At 44.9% G+C, this 18560-nt stretch overlaps 2 protein-coding genes and 1 pseudogene across 2 annotated transcripts; 1 reads left to right on the plus strand and 2 right to left on the minus strand.

The window, feature by feature from the left end:
* Positions 1 to 803: 803 nt before the first annotated feature.
* LOC115177853 (glycerophosphodiester phosphodiesterase 1) lies at positions 804 to 7756 on the minus strand. The gene is made up of 6 exons (XM_029738845.1): positions 7167 to 7756; positions 6769 to 6944; positions 6457 to 6562; positions 5649 to 5741; positions 5176 to 5387; positions 804 to 1635 (listed from the first exon to the last, which is right to left on the minus strand). Exons 1-6 carry the CDS (start codon positions 7431 to 7433, stop codon positions 1488 to 1490), a joined length of 1002 nt encoding a protein of 333 aa, XP_029594705.1. The 5' UTR covers positions 7434 to 7756; the 3' UTR covers positions 804 to 1487.
* A 215-nt stretch (positions 7757 to 7971) lies between these two features.
* LOC115177854 (transmembrane protein 186) lies at positions 7972 to 9418 on the plus strand. The gene is made up of 2 exons (XM_029738846.1): positions 7972 to 8093; positions 8388 to 9418. The coding sequence occupies exons 1-2, from the start codon at positions 8091 to 8093 to the stop codon at positions 9081 to 9083; spliced, it is 699 nt and encodes a 232-aa protein (XP_029594706.1). The 5' UTR covers positions 7972 to 8090; the 3' UTR covers positions 9084 to 9418.
* A 3705-nt stretch (positions 9419 to 13123) lies between these two features.
* On the minus strand, positions 13124 to 17991 carry LOC115177918 (4-aminobutyrate aminotransferase, mitochondrial-like; annotated as a pseudogene).
* Positions 17992 to 18560: the final 569 nt, after the last annotated feature.

Raw genomic sequence — 18560 nt, forward strand, 5'->3', positions numbered from 1 at the left:
ATCCTGCCTCCTATCATCAAGGGCCTCAGCCACCCGAGCCAGGGCCTGTTCACCCCCCTACCTTCTACAAGGCGGAGACACTACAGGCACATCAAAGCTGTGACCGAGAGATTGAAACCACTCGCCGGCCTCCACACAGTACCCTGCCCTGAACTTTACTCACTGTTACTAGCCAGGCTACCACAGTACCCTGCCCTGAACTTTACTCACTGTTACTAGCCGGGCTACCACAGTACCCTGAACTTTACTCACTGTTACTAGCCGGGCTACCACAGTACCCTGAACTTTACTCACTGTTACTAGCCGGGCTACCACAGTACCCTGCCCTGAACTTTACTCACTGTTACTAGCCGGGCTACCACAGTACCCTGCCCTGAACTTTACTCACTGTTACTAGCCGGGCTACCACAGTACCCTGAACTTTACTCACTGTTACTAGCCGGGCTACCACAGTACCCTGAACTTTACTCACTGTTACTAGCCGGGCTACCACAGTACCCTGAACTTTACTCACTGTTACTAGCCGGGCTACCACAGTACCCTGGACTTTACTCACTGTTACTAGCCGGGCTACCACAGTACCCTGAACTTTACTCACTGTTACTAGCCGGGCTACCACCAGGTACTCAACCTGCACCTTAGAGACTGCTGACCTATGTCCATAGTCACTGAACACTGGTAGTAGCCTGGGCTTCAGACTTTGCTTATGTTGTTTTAAGAGGTGAGGGGAAAGCCTGTGGCTGAGGGTTGAAACAACATGGTAGACACTGCAGAAGGACAGAGAGAGAGAAGCTGAACAAATATACTTCATCCATACTGTCCTTGTTTATTTTCCATTTCTATAAGATTATTTCACTCAAGTTAATGCATCTTATTAGGTTAGTATTTCATTGGAAGGCTGGTTGGATGCCCACAGACTTTTCCTTGTTTCAGTTAGACTATCCCTTCAGAAAAACACATTATTGCACTGTGTGAGAATGAAGTGTTCATATTTACACAGATCCTTGACACTTGGAACGGTCATGGATTCAAAATATGACATATGTACGAGCTGTGGTCCCGTGTGGCTCAGTTGGTAGAGCATGGCGGCTTGCAACACCCGGGTTGTGGGTTCAATTCCCACGGGGGACCATTATGAAAATGTATGTACTCACTAGTGTAAATCTCTCTAGATTAGAGCGTCTGCTAAATGACTAAAATGTAACTGTGCAGTAGGTACACTCCTGAGTTGGTTATTACAGTACATAGGTGAACATGGAGACATGTTGTTCACTAAATGAAGTCTCCCTGTAATTTGAAGGCTATTGTATTGTACTGAATATTTGTATCATGTGTCTTGGGCATACAATACACAGTAAGGTAAGTAACACAGGGTTAAACCGTATGTGTCCAATATGGGATTTTAACTCACTTCAGTGTGTGTTTTGTGCAGGTTTCTGTGTGTGTGTTTTGTGCAGGTTTCTGTGTGTTATGTCCATCCACTGTGTTCAGTAGTGAGGATCACAGTCCTCCAGTAGGCTGTCAGTGATGTAGTTGACGTTGAGTATCTCCTGGTAGTATTGTTTCTCCTCAGCTGTGTTGACTGTCCAGCCCACCACCTCAACCCCTCTCTGGGCCCAGTACTGAACATAGTCCCTGGGGGTGGAAGAGAGAGTCAATAAGGAATCAATGGCCAATCAAATCAATACATGTTACGTGAAATGTAAATGAGATGTTGTGTAATAAAGGGAGACTTAGTGATTTTAGCCCTTTTATCTACTACCCAAGAGTCAGATGACCTCGTGCAGTGGAGGCTGCTGAGGGGAGGACGGCAACATCATAATGGCTGGAACTGAGCGAATGTAATGACATCAAACACCTGGTAACAACATGTTTGATGTTGTTGATACCTTTCCACTCCAGCCATTACCACGTTCCCATCCTCCACAATTACGGTGCCGCCACCACCCCCAAAATGAACTCATGGATACTATTTATATGTCTCTGTGTCCAGTATGAAGGAAGTTAGAGGTAGTTTCGTGAGCCAATGCTAACTAGCGTTAGCGTAATGACTGGAAGTCTATGGGTATCTGCTAGCATGCTAGATAAAAATCCCAAAGTATCCCTATAACAGTGGTTATTGAGGGCGTGTACACTTCAAACAGCTAACGATGTGGGTAACCGTTGTGGCGTGTAGTAACAACAAAGCAGCAGTACATAAGGGCTAGAGCAGCAAATATTTCCTTTCATCAGAGGATACATCGCTCCTTCAAGCAGAATCATGTCATTATATAGAGGTCTAAAGTAGTGCACTATATAGGGAATGGACATAACCCCCTCAGGAGGTTGAACAGATTACAGCTGCACCATTGAGAGCATCTTGACTTGTTGCATCACTGCTTAGTATGGCAACTGCACCGCCCTCAATCGCAGGGCGCTACAGAGGTTGGTGTGGACAGCCCAGTACATCACTGGGGCCGAGCTCCCTGCCATCCAGGACCGATATCAGGCAGTGTGAAAACTGGAAATCAACCAATCCTCTGTCGTTAACACAATGGAAAGGTTAAATGCTTTATTATCTCAATGTTGAAAGTACGTGGCCGACAGAGAGAAACAATGGTTCAGTTTGAGGTCATGTGGCGGGGAGTGATGCGGGCGCTGGAGATGGGTGTGTGAGCAGGTGGTTCTGGGCAGGTGTGATGTAGTTGATGTTGTCGTTTGTATGTGTATGTTTTATATTGTACAAAAAAATATATATATACAAAAAAAATAAAAGACCCGGAAAATCATTAAAGACTCCGGCCATCCAAGCCATAGACTATTTTCTCTGCTGCCGCATGGCAAGAGGTACCGGTGCAAAACGTCTGACACCAACAGGCTCCTGAACAGCTTCTATCCCTAAGCCATAAGACTGCTATATACCTAACAAATGGCTACACAGACAATCTGAGTTAACTCTTGAATGTTTATATTTTTTTGCGCTGTCTTTATGCACACTCACAGGACTCTACACACTCACTCACACTCCAACACACACACTCATTTATATTGACTTTACACACACATACAATCATCATATACTCTGCTGCTACTCTGTTTATCATATATCCTGATGCCTAGTCACCTTACCACTATACATATCTACCTCTATAGATCCAGTATCCCTGTACATTATAATATGGTACTGACCCTGTATATAGTATGTTTACCCCTATACATATCTACCTCTATAGATCCAGTATCCCTGTACATTATAATATGGAACTGACCCTGTATATAGTATGTTTACCCCTATACATATCTACCTCTATAGATCCAGTATCCCTGTACATTGTAAATACGGTATTGGAACTAACCATATATACAGTTGAAGTTGGAAGTTTACATATACTTAAGTTGGAGTCATTAAAAGTCGTTTTTCAACCACTCCAAATTTCTTGTTAACAAACTATAGTTTTGGCAAGTCGGTTAGGACATCTACTTTGTGTATGACAAGTAATTTTTCCAACAATTGTTTACAGACAGATTATTTAACTTAATCACAATTCCAGTCGGTCAGAAGTTTACATACACTAAGTTGACAGTGCCTTTAAACAGCTTGGAAAATTCAAGAAATTTTGTAATGGCTTTAGAAGCTTCTGATAGGCTAATTGACATCATTTGAGTCAATTGGAGGTGTACCTGTGGATGTATTTCAAGGCCTACCTTCAAACTCAGTGCCTCTTTGTTTGACATCATGGGAAAATCAAAAGAAATCAGCCAAGACCTCAGAAAAAAAATTGTAGACCTCCACAAGTCTGGTTCATCCTTGGGAGCAATTTCCAAATGCCTGAAGGTACCACATTCATCTATACAAACAATAGTTTGCAAATATAAACACCATGGGACCATGCAGCCGTCATACCGCTCAGGAAGGAGACGCGTTCTGTCTATTAGAGATGAACGAACTTTGGTGCGAAAAATGCAAATCAATCCCAGAACAGCAGCAAAAGACCTTGTGAAGATGCTGGAGGAAACAGGTACAAAAGTATCTATATCCACAGTAAAACAAGTCCTATATCAACATAACCTGAAAGGCCGCTCAGCAAGGAAGAAGCCACTGCTCCAAAACTGACATAAAAAAAGCCAGACTAAGGTTTGCAACTGCACATGGGGACAAAGATCGTACTTTTTGGAGAAATGTCCTCTGGTCTGATGAAACAAAAATAGAACTGTTTCGCCATAATGACCATTGTTATGTATGGAGGAAAAAGGGGGAGGCTTGTAAGCCGAAGAACACCATCCCAACCGTGAAGCACGGGGGTGGCAGCATCATGTTGTGGGGGTGCTTTGCTGCAGGAGGGACTGGTGCACTTCACAAAATAGATGGCATCATGAGGAAGGAAAATTATGTGGATATATTGAAGCAACATCTCAAGACATCAGTTAAGCTTGGTCGCAAATGGGTCTTCCAAATGGACAATGACCCCAAGCATACTTCCAAAGTTGTGGCAAAATGGCTTAAGGACAACAAAGTCAAGGTATTGGAGTGGCCATCACAAAGCCCTGACCTCAATCCCATAGAAAATGTGGGCAAAACTGAAAAAGCGTGGGCGAGCAAGGAGGCCTACAAACCTGACTCAGTTACACCATCTCTGTCAGGAGGAATGGGCCAAAATTCACCCAACTTATTGTGGGAAGCTTGTGAAAGGCTACTCGAAACATTTGACCCAAGTTAAACAATTTAAAGGCAATGCTACCAAATACTAATTGAGTTTATGTAAGCTTCTGACCCACTGGGAATGTGATGAAAGAAATAAAAGCTGAAATAAATAATTCTCTCTACTATTATTCTGACATTTCACATTCTTAAAATAAAGTGGTGATCCTAACTGACCTAAGACAGGGAATTTTTACTAGGATTAAATGTCAGGAATTGTGAAAAACTGAGTTTAAATGTATTTGGCTAAGGTGTATGTAAACTTCCGACTTCAACTGTAGCTTACTTATGTTCTCGTGATCTTCTTACTTACATTTCTTATGTGTTTTTGTTCTACCTTCATTTATTTTATAGTACTACATTGATATTGATAACTGCATTGTTGGGATAACAGCTTTTCACTGTTCTTCTGCACATGACATTAAAACTTGAAATGTAGTGCACGCTATAGGGACTAGGGTGCCATTTTGGACTCTAAATAGACAGCGGTGACTCACAGTGATATGAAGTTCTTCTGCACCAGGAAGGCAGAGACGCCACAGAGGTTCCAGAGCAGGTGGTGGTGGGCCCAGTCCAGTATCACGTCTAGCACCTGCATCCAGTGGTGTTTCCATAGCGACGAGAAGCGCGGCGTGCCGTCACCCAACCGACTAAGGCTCCATGGCCGGTGGGTCAGCGCCGTCACCACTTCCGGGTCAGCCTGACGCATCTGGGATCAGGGGTTAGAGGGCAATGGAGAGAAATAGAGATGGGATTTTACAACGAGTTTATCAGGTCAATCTTTCAAATGCCTATCTGTAATCTAATGTTCTTCCCATAGCGAAGCTGAAATGAAAACGGCTGCCATTTCATGGAAACTTAAATCCATTGTTAGTCCTCTCATACAGAGAGATAGACACATCTAACCCAGTACCCATATAGACAGACAGCCCACTACTATCCTCTTGTCAACCTAACAGTCCACAGTTACCCTGTAGATGACTTTGGGCTCAAAGGAACAGACGATGCTGGTGTTGTAAAGCACAGGGTGTTTCTGATACATCTCCTTTAGGGCTGCCGCTGCCTGGGAGAGGAGAGGAGAAGAACAGAACATGAAAAAGTAATTAATACACTTTCTGTTTGTTTGTAGAGTCTGGGTGTATATTTGTGTATGTGTACTTCTCAGACCCACTGGTGAGCCAGCAACTGTTGGGGGTCAGTTAGATCAGTGGTTCCCAGACTGTGGGGGCGTGCAAAGGGGTCGGCAGAGGGGCTGCAGCGTCGTGCCCCCCCCCCTTAAACTTACTCTTGAATGTTGCAATAGTTGAATGCACAAGGTGCAATTTCGAAAATTGGGTAGTGCATCATCAGTTCCTCTTGTCATGTTAGTCATTGCAGACCTTAAAGAGATAGTTATAACTTGTCAGAATTTTCTTATTGTATGAGTCACTCAGATATGACATGAACACACAATGTGTAGAATTGGGGGAAATTCGCTTTAAAACAGCAAAAGATGTTCCCCCACTGATGGAAGAGGGGCCAGAGTGGAACAGTTTGGGAACCACTGAGTTAGATGACTGCTCTCAATTCTCAGTTTCTTGAACTGAAGTGGACCACTGACTAAAACAACAGGCTTTCAACGGGCCTAGCTGGTCCATGAGGGTCTAAAAGTGTACTGTTAAACAGCAAACAACAGAATTATCAAGCTTAGGCTTAAGAAGAAGACAAAGAAGTACTCAGTAGTGTGAAACTGTGTATATTTACAAAAATCTTTATCTGAGGCTTCTGATTGGCTGTACCTCATCTGGGTGACCTTTGACGTCAAAGTAGATGGTGAGCTGCAGTTTGATGCATTCCTCCACAGCCTCCTGCAGAGTGGGGACCTTCTCTCCCTGGAACTTGTCACTGTAGGAGCCACATAACATATACCGTGCCATCATTGGTCCTGTCCCAGCTAACTAATAAGCACAGAACTCAATTTAAACCATGATCAGTTATTTATTTGAATATGTGTTTTAGTGTTGGGAACAAAAACGTGCACACACTGCGACCTCCAGGACCGGAGCTGTCCTACAGTATCACTCCATCTCTCTCTTCCTCTTTCCTCTCACCTGAGTCGGTGCTTAGCGGCTGCGTCCAGTTTACTCAGCTCAGAGAAGCTTAGCTGTGTGAGGGGTCCCGACCCGTTGGTGGTTCGGTCTACAGTCTCATCGTGCATCAGAATAGGGACTCCATCTGATGTGAACTCCAAGTCCAGCTCTACGCCGGTCGCCCCGTTCTTATGGGCCTAGAGATGCAGAGAGAGAGGGAGATGAGACGAGGTTAGAAAGGGAGATGGCATGAAGTGAAGCAAGGTGGTGCTTTCTTGACTGGATCTCCACTATGCTGACTGAAGGTTTGCCATAATCACCTGGAGGCCATGTAAGGGGAGCGAGAGAGAATGTTGTGGCTTTCAAGAACCACGAATCCTTGTTGAACAAATACTTCTCTCCTCGACTTCCTGACTCACCTCCCGGATGGCAGCCATGGTATTTTCCGGCGCATCATGCCCTCCACCCCGGTGAGCGACTAGGGACACCCCACCCGAAGCAGCGTTCTTAGCGGGCCGAAGCACCTGTCTCGCCTGGCTGGTCGGGACTTGGGGAAAACGGAACATGATCAGAAAGGCATAGAGGCAGGCGGTGAGGGCGGTGGACCATATCGGGCTCCGTGTTCCGAGGAGAACGAACGCGAACACCACAGAGAATAGGGCGATTTCGTCTCCGAGTTGCAGCATTTTTGCGCCGAGTCCATACGGTCACTGACTCACAATTCTGCTATGCTGTTGGACAGACAACAGTGCATTAACACTGTCATAAAGTTACCATTTCTTAACGAAGCTTGGAAAGATGTCTCAATAGTGTTCCAGTTGGCTGCAAGCAGTGACACTTCTTTGGAAGATCGGAACTCAGGACTCCACCGAAGATGGTCTTGACCTTCCTTCTTCAGTCTATGCAGAAGCAACACACAAAATAATTCAGTGGCTATATTTGAAATCGTTAGCGTCGTTTCACAACATCCTATTCCCATGATCAAACAGCAACATTGTTGCCTCATAACTGTCATATTGTACCTCCCACTTTCCGTTTTAATAGTTTTGTGGAAAAAAAGAAATGTTAAAGACTTGAGCAATAAATATCATGCTTTTCAAAAAATAATTATTGTTCATATTTATGAGTATTAAAGATAAAAGTAATTGCAGAAATACTTTATTTTGACCCTATCTTGCTCTGCCCACAAGAGGGCGGAATTGCTCTTGGAATAATTTGGAACATTGCGTAAATTACTTCCTGTGCCAAAGTTCAAGGTCTGACCTAGCCATCTGGCTAACAGCGTGAATGATACCTTCCTGAGATGTTTTCTCACATATTTTGCAAGATAGAAGCCAGCTAACATGGTTGGTAAATGAGTTATTTCTTATTGTCGTTTGAATCAATATTAGACTAACTGTCAGTTGAATAGCCATTAATATAGAATAGAGTAAAACAGAATCCCGTTAGAATAAATTGGATGAATGAGGATGCAGCAAAAATAATCGGTTCTCTGTTGTATGGCTTCTCGCTCTCTAAACAGCTTGTAGTTTTAAACAAAAACAAAGTATTTTAGTATTTCTCATGTCTCCATCTGTTGCCCTCTGCCCCTCTCCTGCTATCTCTACCCTACCCTCTCTCTCTCTCTCTTTATCCCACAGCATAGGTCTACAACACTCTTCCCTCGGCTGTCCTACCATGTGCTGGCCCACTGCAGAGGATACTGTGTGTTGAGACGCAGCTCAAGGTCGCTAATCTGTGGCCCACAATCCCATGTAGTCAGCCGACTGGACCCAAGATGGACGCCTAGTATCCAACACAGCTACCCAGTACCCCCATCCCCCCACGTCACTACTCTCACCAAATACTCTGACTTATCCACCCAAAAATACAACCTCATCTACTCCTTACCTCACATCAAACTCCTGAGAGCGGTCTCCCGACTCAAACTGCTCCAAACCGGAATCACCATGCTCTTACTCCCGCCCGTCTACTACATGTATTCCCAAGGAGATGCTTCGTACCTGCTGGTTAGCTACAGCACGGGGATAGCGGCGTTCGCCGCCGTCATGCTCTACTCGGCTAGTCACTACCTCAGACGCGTCGTCGGGATGATGTACCTGGATGAGTCCCAGACGACGCTGAAAGTGTCTCACCTGACGTTCTGGGGACGCAGGAAGGACGTGTATCTGCCTGTGACGGACGTTATGACACTGGGGGACACCGGGGACTCCATAGGGGAGACTATATTGAGGTTGAAGCGATATAGTAGTTCTGAGACGCTGTACTTCTCGACTAGACTGGGACGTGTGGTGGATAGGCAAGCCTTTGAGAAAGTGTTTGGGCCTTTGATTTGATGTTTTTATAGGGCTTTTCAGAGTCAAACCAAGCTGTACTGAGCCGAACAGAGCCCAGCCAAGCATCCACTATAGTTCCTGGAACTGTACTGAAAAGATCTGAGCCTGCAGTTAGGTTCAGGTCGACACAGTGGTGTGAAAAGGGTATTTTATGTTGTGAGCATTTGAAATGTTGTATATTCAGCAGCTAAAGAGATGCCTACCTACATATACTGGTCCGTTCTGACACATTTCTTGACTACTGTGTGCGACCAAAAGAAACTGTGACATTTGTGTTGGACAGCTGCTCAGACTCGCAGCCTTCAATAAATAAACCCTGATCATTCAAGCAAAAATATTTTCCAGGTTTATTTTAAGGTTCAGTACACAAAACACTATACAGAAAATGTCTACAGTTATTTGACCTTTAGAAAGTCAGCCCACAGTCAATTATGGAAATAATTTTCTTAACGTGTTGGAGTGAAATAATGTACAGTAATATACAGGAGTGTATACCCTGATGGTCGTCTATGAACATCTTGATGAACCATCTGGCCTTAATGGCCATATACCCTTAATCTTCACCCAGCACAGCCAGAAGAGGACTGGCCATCCCTCATAGCCTGGTTCCTCTCTAGGTTTCTTCCTAGGGTCCTGCCTTTCTAGGGAGTTTTTCCTAGCCACCGTGCTTCTACATTTGCATTGCTTGCTGTTTGGAGTTTTAGGCTGGGTTTCTGTAAAAGCACTTTGTGACAAATACATTTGATTGATTTGATTGATTGGAGGAGGATCAACCTCTTCTCTGCAGATTGACAGTGTAGGGGTCTGTTTGAGCAGGGCCACATTGGATTCCTGTGTAGACTCTACTTGAGCTCAGCGACGCGTCATTCAAGATATCCAGGAAGAGATGAGCATGGTGTTCCGTGAACACCAGAGCTGATTGGAACCGGATAGACTGGGTTCCACAGTCCCTAGAACCACACCTGGAACAAGAAAACAACATCATAAATAGTAAGCATTCTTTACTAACAAATAAACGATTCACTTGATAGTACTACTGAATGTAAGTGATATGGTCTGCTACTCTCTCCTCTTCCATCCTATCATCTCTTCCCTCTGCTCAATCCTTCTCCAACCAATCTCCTGATTCTGCTTCCTCAACCATGCTCTCCTCCCTTTCTGTATCCTTTGACTCTCTATGTCCCCTATCCTCCCGGCCGGCTCGGTCCTCCCCTCCTGCTCCGTGGCTTTACGACTCATTGCGAGCTCACAGAACAGGGTTCCGGGCAGCCGAGCGGAAATGGAGGAAAACTAGCCTCCCTGCGGACCTGGCATCTTTTCACTCCCTCCTCTCTACATTTTCTTCCTCTGTTTCTGCTGCTAAAGCCACTTTCTATCACTCTAAATTCCAAGCATCTGCCTCTAACCCTAGGAAGCTCTTTGCCATCTTCTCCTCCCTCCTGAATCCTCCTCCCCCTCCCCCCCTCCTCCCTCTCTGCGGATGACTTCGTCAACCATTTTGAAAAGAAGGTTGACGACATTCGATCCTCGTTTGTTAAGTCAAACGACACCGCTGGTCCTGCTCATGTTGCCCTACCCTGTGCTTTGACCTCTTTCTCCCCTCTCTCTCCAGATGAAATCTTGCGACTTGTGACGGCCGGCCGCCCAACAACCTGCCCGCTTGACCCTATCCCCTCCTCTCTTCTCCAGACCATTTCCGGAGACCTTCTCACCTCGCTCATCAACTCATCCTTGACCGCTGGCTACGTCCCTTCCGTCTTCAAGAGAGCGAGAGTTGCACCCCTTCTCAAAAAACCTACACTCGATCCCTCCCATGTCAACAACTACAGACCAGTATCCCTTCTTTCTTTACTCTCCAAAACTCTTGAACGTGCCGTCCTTGGCCAGCTCTCTTGCTATCTCTCTCAGAATGACCTTCTTGATCCAAATCAGTCAGCTTTCAAGACTGGTCATTCAACTGAGACTGCTCTTCTCTGTGTCACGGAGGCTCTCCGCACTGCTAAAGCTAACTCTCTCTCCTCTGCTCTCATCCTTCTAGACCTATCTGCTGCCTTTGATACTGTGAACCATCAGATCCTCCTCTCCACCCTCTCCGAGTTGGGTATCTCCGGCGTGGCCCACGCTTGGATTGCGTCCTACCTGACAGGTCGCTCCTACCAGGTGGCATGGCGAGAATCTGTCTCCGCACCACGTGATCTCACCACTGGTGTCGCCCAGGGCTCAGTTCTAGGCCTTCTCCTATTCTCGCTATACACCAAGTCACTTGGCTCTGTCATATCCTCACATGGTCTCTCCTATCATTGCTACGCAGACGACACACAATTAATCTTCTCCTTTCCCCCCTTCTGATAACCAGGTGGCGAATCGCATCTCTGCATGTCTGGCAGACATATCAGTGTGGATGACGGATCACCACCTGAAGCTGAACCTCGGCAAGACGGAGCTGCTCTTCCTCCCGGGGAAGGACTGCCAGTTCCATGATCTCGTCATCACGGTGGACAACTCCATTGTGTCCTCCTCCCAGAGTGCTAAGAGCCTTGGCGTGACCCTGGACAACACCCTGTCGTTCTCCGCTAACATCAAGGCGGTGACCCGATCCTGTAGGTTCATGCTCTACAACATTTGCAGAGTACGACCCTGCCTTACACAGGAAGCGGCGCAGGTCCTAATCCAGGCACTTGTCGTCTCCCGTCTGGATTACTGCAACTCGCTGCTGGCGGGGCTCCCTGCCTGTGCCATTAAACCCCTACAACTCATCCAGAACGCCGCAGCCCGTCTGGTGTTCAACCTTCCCAAGTTCTCTCACGTCACCCCGCTCCTCCGCTCTCTCCACTGGCTTCCAGTTGAAGCTCGCATCTGCTACAAGACCATGGTGCTTGCCTACGGAGCTGTGAGGGGAACGGCACCTCCGTACCTTCAGGCTCTGATCAGGCCCTACACCCAAACAAGGGCACTGCGTTCATCCACCTCTGGCCTGCTGGCCACCCTACCTCTGCGGAAGCACAGTTCCCGCTCAGCCCAGTCAAAACTGTTCGCTGCTCTGGCACCCCAATGGTGGAACAAGCTCCCTCACGACGCCAGGACAGCGGAGTCAATCACCACCTTCCGGAGACACCTGAAACCCCACCTCTTTAAGGAATACCTGGGATAGGATAAAGTAATCCTTCTAAACCCCCCCCCCCCCAAAAAAAAAAAATATATAGATGTACTATTGTAAAGTGGTTGTTCCACTGGATATCATAAGGTGAATGCACCAATTTGTAAGTCGCTCTGGATAAGAGCATCTGCTAAATGACGTAAATGTAAATGTTATCGATACTAAGCTAGTAAATATTATGCTGGATATTGTCCTGCATTGCCTTGAATAATTTGATCATCTTTCTAAATTGATAGTCTTATTCTTTTAGTTTATTCATCACATCCTACATGCTAAGTCTTACCCTTATTCCTGGCCTAGAGGATTCATCACATCCTACATGCTAAGAGTCTTACCCTTATTCCTGGCCTGGAGGATTCATCACATCCTACATGCTAAGAGTCTTACCCTTATTCCTGGCCTAGAGGATTCATCACATCCTACATGCTAAGTCTTACCCTTATTCCTGGCCTAGAGGATTCATCACATTCTACATGCTAAGAGTCTTACCCTTATTCCTGGCCTAGAGGACTCATCACATCCTACATGCTAAGAGTCTTATCCTTATTCCTGGCCTAGAGGATTCATCACATCCTACATGCTAAGAGTCTTATCCTTATTCCTGGCCTAGAGGATTCATCACATCCTACATGCTTAGTCTTACCCTTATTCCTGGCCTAGAGGATTCATCACATTCTACATGCTAAGAGTCTTACCCTTATTCCTGGCCTAGAGGACTCATCACATCCTACATGCTAAGAGTCTTATCCTTATTCCTGGCCTAGAGGACTCATCACATCCTACATGCTAAGAGTCTTATCCTTATTCCTGGCCTAGAGGATTCATCACATCCTACATGCTAAGAGTCTTATCCTTATTCCTGGCCTAGAGGATTCATCACATCCTACATGCTAAGAGTCTTACCCTTATTCCTGGCCTTGAGGAGGAGGTTGTTGTGTGTGTCTTCATCCTTAACATCGATGGCACAGAACGTCCCGATGCCCCTCGCTCTACTGAGCAGGTGAGGGTACTTATCCTTGAAGAGAGAGGAGTGGGGTGATGCATGCCATGTTATATATACACACACACACACACACACACACACTACAAATGACCACACTCCCTCTACTCATAACACAACCACAGTAAATATCAAACCATGATCATTCTTCACTCCCCTAACAGTGACTCCTAACCATTGACCCTAACTCACCTGTAGGTCGTAGAGTCCCTCCAGCATGACCTTGCCTGTCCTCTTGGCCTGGTCCAGCAGGTTCTCTGTCTTGATGACCTTTATGACCTCGGTCAGAAACAGGTTCTTAGTGTGGTCTCCAAGCCACGTGTTGAAGATCCTGAACAGCTGGAGAAGAAAATAAGAAAGAGGAGAGGAGAAGCAGAGAGAAGAGATGAGAGGAGATGGGAGAAGAAGACAGGAGAGAAGAGAAAGAGAGGAGAGAAGAAGAGAAAGAAAAGAAAATAAGGTTAAAAGGTTGATATAAAAGTACCACACATATACACACTACCTTGTCAGGCTGAAAGCTATCTTTCTGGTAGTATCCTCCTGTCAGCATCTTCTTGCTGAAGGAGACGATGTCAGCGGGGTCGTCCAATCCCCAGTGCTCGTGGGCCCAGAATTTCCCCGTAGACCCGCCCCCTGTCTGTACCTCATCCACTTGGAAGGCACAGCCATGCTGACGGACACACAAGGATCAGTAGGTTGAAATGACTAAAGACCTGTGTAATTACAATACTGTTTACAGTGTACTTACACAGTAAAGTACTGATTTCTAGATGAGTGTACCTTGATAGCTTCATATTATTTACCAATCAATGTATTTAGAGAAGTATTTGATAAAACACACCTTGGTAGGTGATTTATACCAAGCCTCAATTAAAGGAATTCTACTCAATATCTATTAATTTGATCATTTTCATTAACAATCAAGAGAATCAAATCAGTTAGATTGTCAGCATGATTCATATCCCTCCAGATGCTCTGTACTCTGTCTATAACCAGTAAGGATCCTTACTCTACCTTCTTGGTGATTCCCCTGAGCTTCCTGTAGAAGTCGAAGGAGGCGTGGTTATCCCCTCCCTCTGCCTGGATTGGCTCGATCACCACCCCCGCCACGTGCCGACCCTTCTGATTCCACTTCACTATCAGGTCCTCCACCTGAGATGGGAGGGATTAAACGAGGGATGAGAGGAATAGAGGCAAGAATGAAGATCAGGGGGGAGAATGAAAGGATAGTTCAGATGGATGAAAAGAGTTGGAAGATGAGTAGGAATGAGTGACGAGTCAAAAGGGATGGATGAAAGTTAGATGGATGAGGGGAATGGATTGATGAGAGGAATAAGGGATGAGAGTCAGTTGGATGCTCAGATTAGGAAGAAGATACTGTATAGAGAGCGACTCAGACCTCCTCCAGGCAGCGGGCCTCCTCCAGGCAGCGGGCCTCCTCCTGGCAGCGGGCCTCCTCCTGTGCGTTCTCCCTCTCGAACTGGTCCAGGGGGTACCTCAGCTGGGGGAAGGGGGCGATGGGCCAGTCAAAAGACGGCACGTCTAGCTTCTGGATGGCCTTGGTGTGAGTGGTGGCCAGACAGCCTGGGAGAATAGGAGAGCCTTGAGTTCAGACTTGATATTACGTGGCTCTAAAACCTATGTATTGGCATTGCAATGACCTACATCACAGTTGAAAGTACTTTGTGTACCCACTCAGTACCCTAGTCAGACTGTATCAGCCTAAGTAATTACTATGTAAGTACATATTAAAGTCTTACCCAGAGTTCTTCTGTGAAATCCGCCCATCAAGGACAGAAGAGTCAGGTCAGGGCAGCCAGGAACCTGGAAAAAGGACGAGAGAACACCAGACTGACAAACTGCTGGCCCTATATAACAAAATGAGTTGTGAGGGAGTGTGAGTTATCTACCTGATTGATGACACTAGTTCTTACTTCCTCTGGAGTTGGTTCCGGAGTTCCTCTCATCTTGTTCCAAGAAACACATAGAGTAAAAGCCTGCTATATATACAGCCCATATTTAATATAGACTTTATAAATGCGTTACTGTCCATGGTCCTGCCCTTACTCTGTACCAGATGAAGATGGCTTTGTAGGCGTTCTCATTGGAGCAGGATCCACAGGCCATGGTCTGGACCCGGCTGAAACCCTTGGGTGCCACCTAGTGGACAAAGGGAGGAAGCACATCAGTCATGTAAGCACTTCAGTTATTTGATTTCATTCCATTTATTCTTGGGTTTGAATCCGTTAAAAAAGTACAAAGTCCAGGGGATAACACAATACAGTATCATAGAACACATACTTCCAATGTTGTCCTCTGTGTCCTGATATGTGTAGAAAATGTATGCATGGTTAGTAATAGTGTTAAACGGGCTGTGATGTTATATTCCGAGGTGTATTTGATATCAAACTTACTGCCATCAGGTCGTTGACAAGCTTCTCAGAGAATTGCTCTGGTGGCATCATCCCAAGAGCTGGTCAGTTGACAAACGTTCCCTGACACAGATTGTAGAAAACAGTTACACATTATCAATGGCAAATCTAATGTTTTTCAATTCTCAAGATCAACTTTGCTGCTTACCATATTTTTCGGATCCGTCATGACTTTTGTGAGTGCCAGGTGATTGTATCCTGGAAATCACAGAGAGAAAAACGTACATTTGAAGTCTTTGGGTCTTTCAGTGCTTTGACTCATCCTTGTGGTCCAAGAGTTTTTCCTGACCAGGAACAACTCTGGGTCGTATAGAATAGAATACCCACCTATGGGTATGGATGCGATCTGGGTGTAGACATCCAGCATGCGGTTCCCATCCACGTCCACCAGGTAGTTACCTTTACTCTCCTCATAGTCACAGAAGAAGTTCACCTGGACAACACTCTGTAGAGGGGGACAGAGATGTTCAAGAGGGACAGAGATGTTCAAGAGGGACAGAGAAGAGGCTATCTTCACTGGTACCGTTACACATGACTCATCGTACAAATCCGACATGATATGACTTCTGGACACGTCAAGGAGAATAAGACACTTTTTTCACGATGTGGACATTTCTCTTCACCGCCTCTCTTTTTGTCCTTCAGCAGTGACATGACATTTCATTCATATTATATCATATAAATCTGAGTGTGTTATGTGTATTTCTTACCTGAATCGCCAGTTGTTGTGCTAGGATCTGTGGAGAACAACAGTAGAGATGAACGGATACTACCAGTACTTAAGAAACAAGCATGTCCTGAATTTAAAGTGCTTTGAATGGCTTCTTCTATCATATGTGTAATTGATTGACCCCTGAGAGCTTTGGCCTGGCCAATGTTAATACTCACAAGATATTTCACAAACATTCATAGACCGTTTTAAATTGTTTAAAAAAAATTGTTCCCCTTACCATCCCTGCTACCCTAACTAACAGACAACAATACTGCTGGACAGTTGGCACATTACAGTGAGGGACAGTTTTACTAAGCATTTGCGCTACTGCATAGTTTGCACTTGTTTTTTCCATACGAGAATGAAAAACAATCCCATAAAACTGTCTTTTATAGTGTCATTTTTCTTGCCTTTGCAAAAGTGTGATAAACATAGTAGGTCTGGTCCCAGGTGTGGGATGGTCCAGAGTTGATCTATTGAATTACCTTAGATCTGGGCCCTGGAACCTCAGTCTTCATACAAGGACCATCAAACTCAACTTCCTCAACTCTTTTAGCTGGTGTTTGTTGATGGCGGTATCCTATGGAAAATGTGAACGAGATTCTATGGGTTATTTGAGTTATGAAGTTTTGTGCCAACGCCAAAAACACATCCAATCAGTGGGGAGTCACAAGACAGTACGGCAAATCACAAATACCTCACGAGGAAGCTAGATATTAATCTGGAAGGAGTGGGATCAAGAGGAGTGCAGAGGTGGGAATTAATGATCAACTGTGTTTTCCAGTTGTGTCTGGTTCTGGCAAGTTGAATGGCCAGTATGGGTCAAAGACATGATGCTTGTTTGACTGACAGAAAGTACAGATGTAGGATCTTCATTTGAGCCAGTATGCTACTGCAGGAAATTAATCCTGCAGCAACAGGATAATTCATTGACATTTTTGTAGGGTTTGATCAATTTTTCGTAAACTAAAATCAAGTCTGACATTTTCAAAGTGGAAATTACAAACTTCAGAAGCCTAGTGTCCTGTATTGCAGGAAAATTCTCCTGCAACAGGGTGATCAAATTAAGATCCAATATAATGTAGCTATGCATTCAGAAACTCACCAGACATTCCACAATCTCCTTTCTCCAATTGTCATCGTGTTCAACTTATTAGTTATTACCATAATGTTGAATATGTACTATCTTTCAATAAATAGCATGTGAGAAGCCAGCATTACCTATCACTAAACAGCAAATTCTCCAGTGTAAAAAAAATAAAACACAGTGTTAAATCAACACTGAAAGTGTGGAGTCTGTGGACCCATATACACACCGGAGCGGTGTTAAATTAACACACTGCTTCGTGTAAAGCCTTATTGAAATATTTCCCAGAGTGCCTTGCCTTTTGAGTAAATTGTAGAGTTATGACTGTATTTGTTAGTGACAGAGACATGGTTGTTGCATTCATCCTTGTTGATAGATCTACTATGGTAAGTCATATACAAGTTTCTCTCCTCTTACCTGAAGCAGACAACCCAAGGCTGGGTCTCAGAGAGGAAGCAAGATGGCGGCTTAGGATACTGGAGGCCATGCTCCTCAGCTACCGCTGTAGCAAGAATGAAGAATGCAAAAAAAGGTTGATTTTCATATTTTCTTGACACTCTGCACATGAATACCAATAAAAAATACCAATATTTTCTAGGTTATCACACATACAGTATACTCTTAAAAATAGAATATTCATATCAAATGATGCTGGTTGACTGCGCAGTAGTTTAAAATGTAACGGAAACACTCACTGTGGAAGTGTGAAAATGTGATGCAGGTGGAACCACAAGACTGTATGCCATCATCCTTATTCCCCAACAGCCTTTTATATCTCAACCACAGCCATTTAGAGAAGCGGCCGTGGAGGTGGGGGCCAGTGCAGAATCATCCGGATTACCACACACCACCATCATTGACTAGACTGCTCTCCTGGACTCTAAAGGGTCAGGTCATCACAGTAATAATTGCAGACAGAGGATGGATCAAAATATGTTGGTTTTAGATCAACTTATTTTTGTAAGAGGACTTCTATGACAGGTGAGGGAGGGTGGGTTTCATGTATTCATTCATTGCTGAGGTCAAGATTCTTACATCCTGAAATGTCCAGTTTTACTAAATCTCAAACGTTAAACATACATGCCACCT

This window comes from Salmo trutta, chromosome 38, assembly GCF_901001165.1.
Source record: "Salmo trutta chromosome 38, fSalTru1.1, whole genome shotgun sequence".
In the NCBI taxonomy this organism is placed as follows: Eukaryota; Metazoa; Chordata; class Actinopteri; order Salmoniformes; family Salmonidae; genus Salmo; species Salmo trutta.

Bases quoted from the DNA above. Each gene is read 5' to 3' on its own strand.
- LOC115177853 (XM_029738845.1), bottom strand. From the start codon at position 7,433: ATGCTGCAACTCGGAGACGAAATCGCCCTATTCTCTGTGGTGTTCGCG. The intron at 5,742-6,456 runs GTACAGCCAATC...CTCCTCTCCCAG, and splicing joins TCAAAGGTCACCCAGATGAG to GCAGCGGCAGCCCTAAAGGA. The intron at 5,388-5,648 runs GTAACTGTGGAC...CCCTGATCCCAG, and splicing joins AGCCCAAAGTCATCTACAGG to ATGCGTCAGGCTGACCCGGA.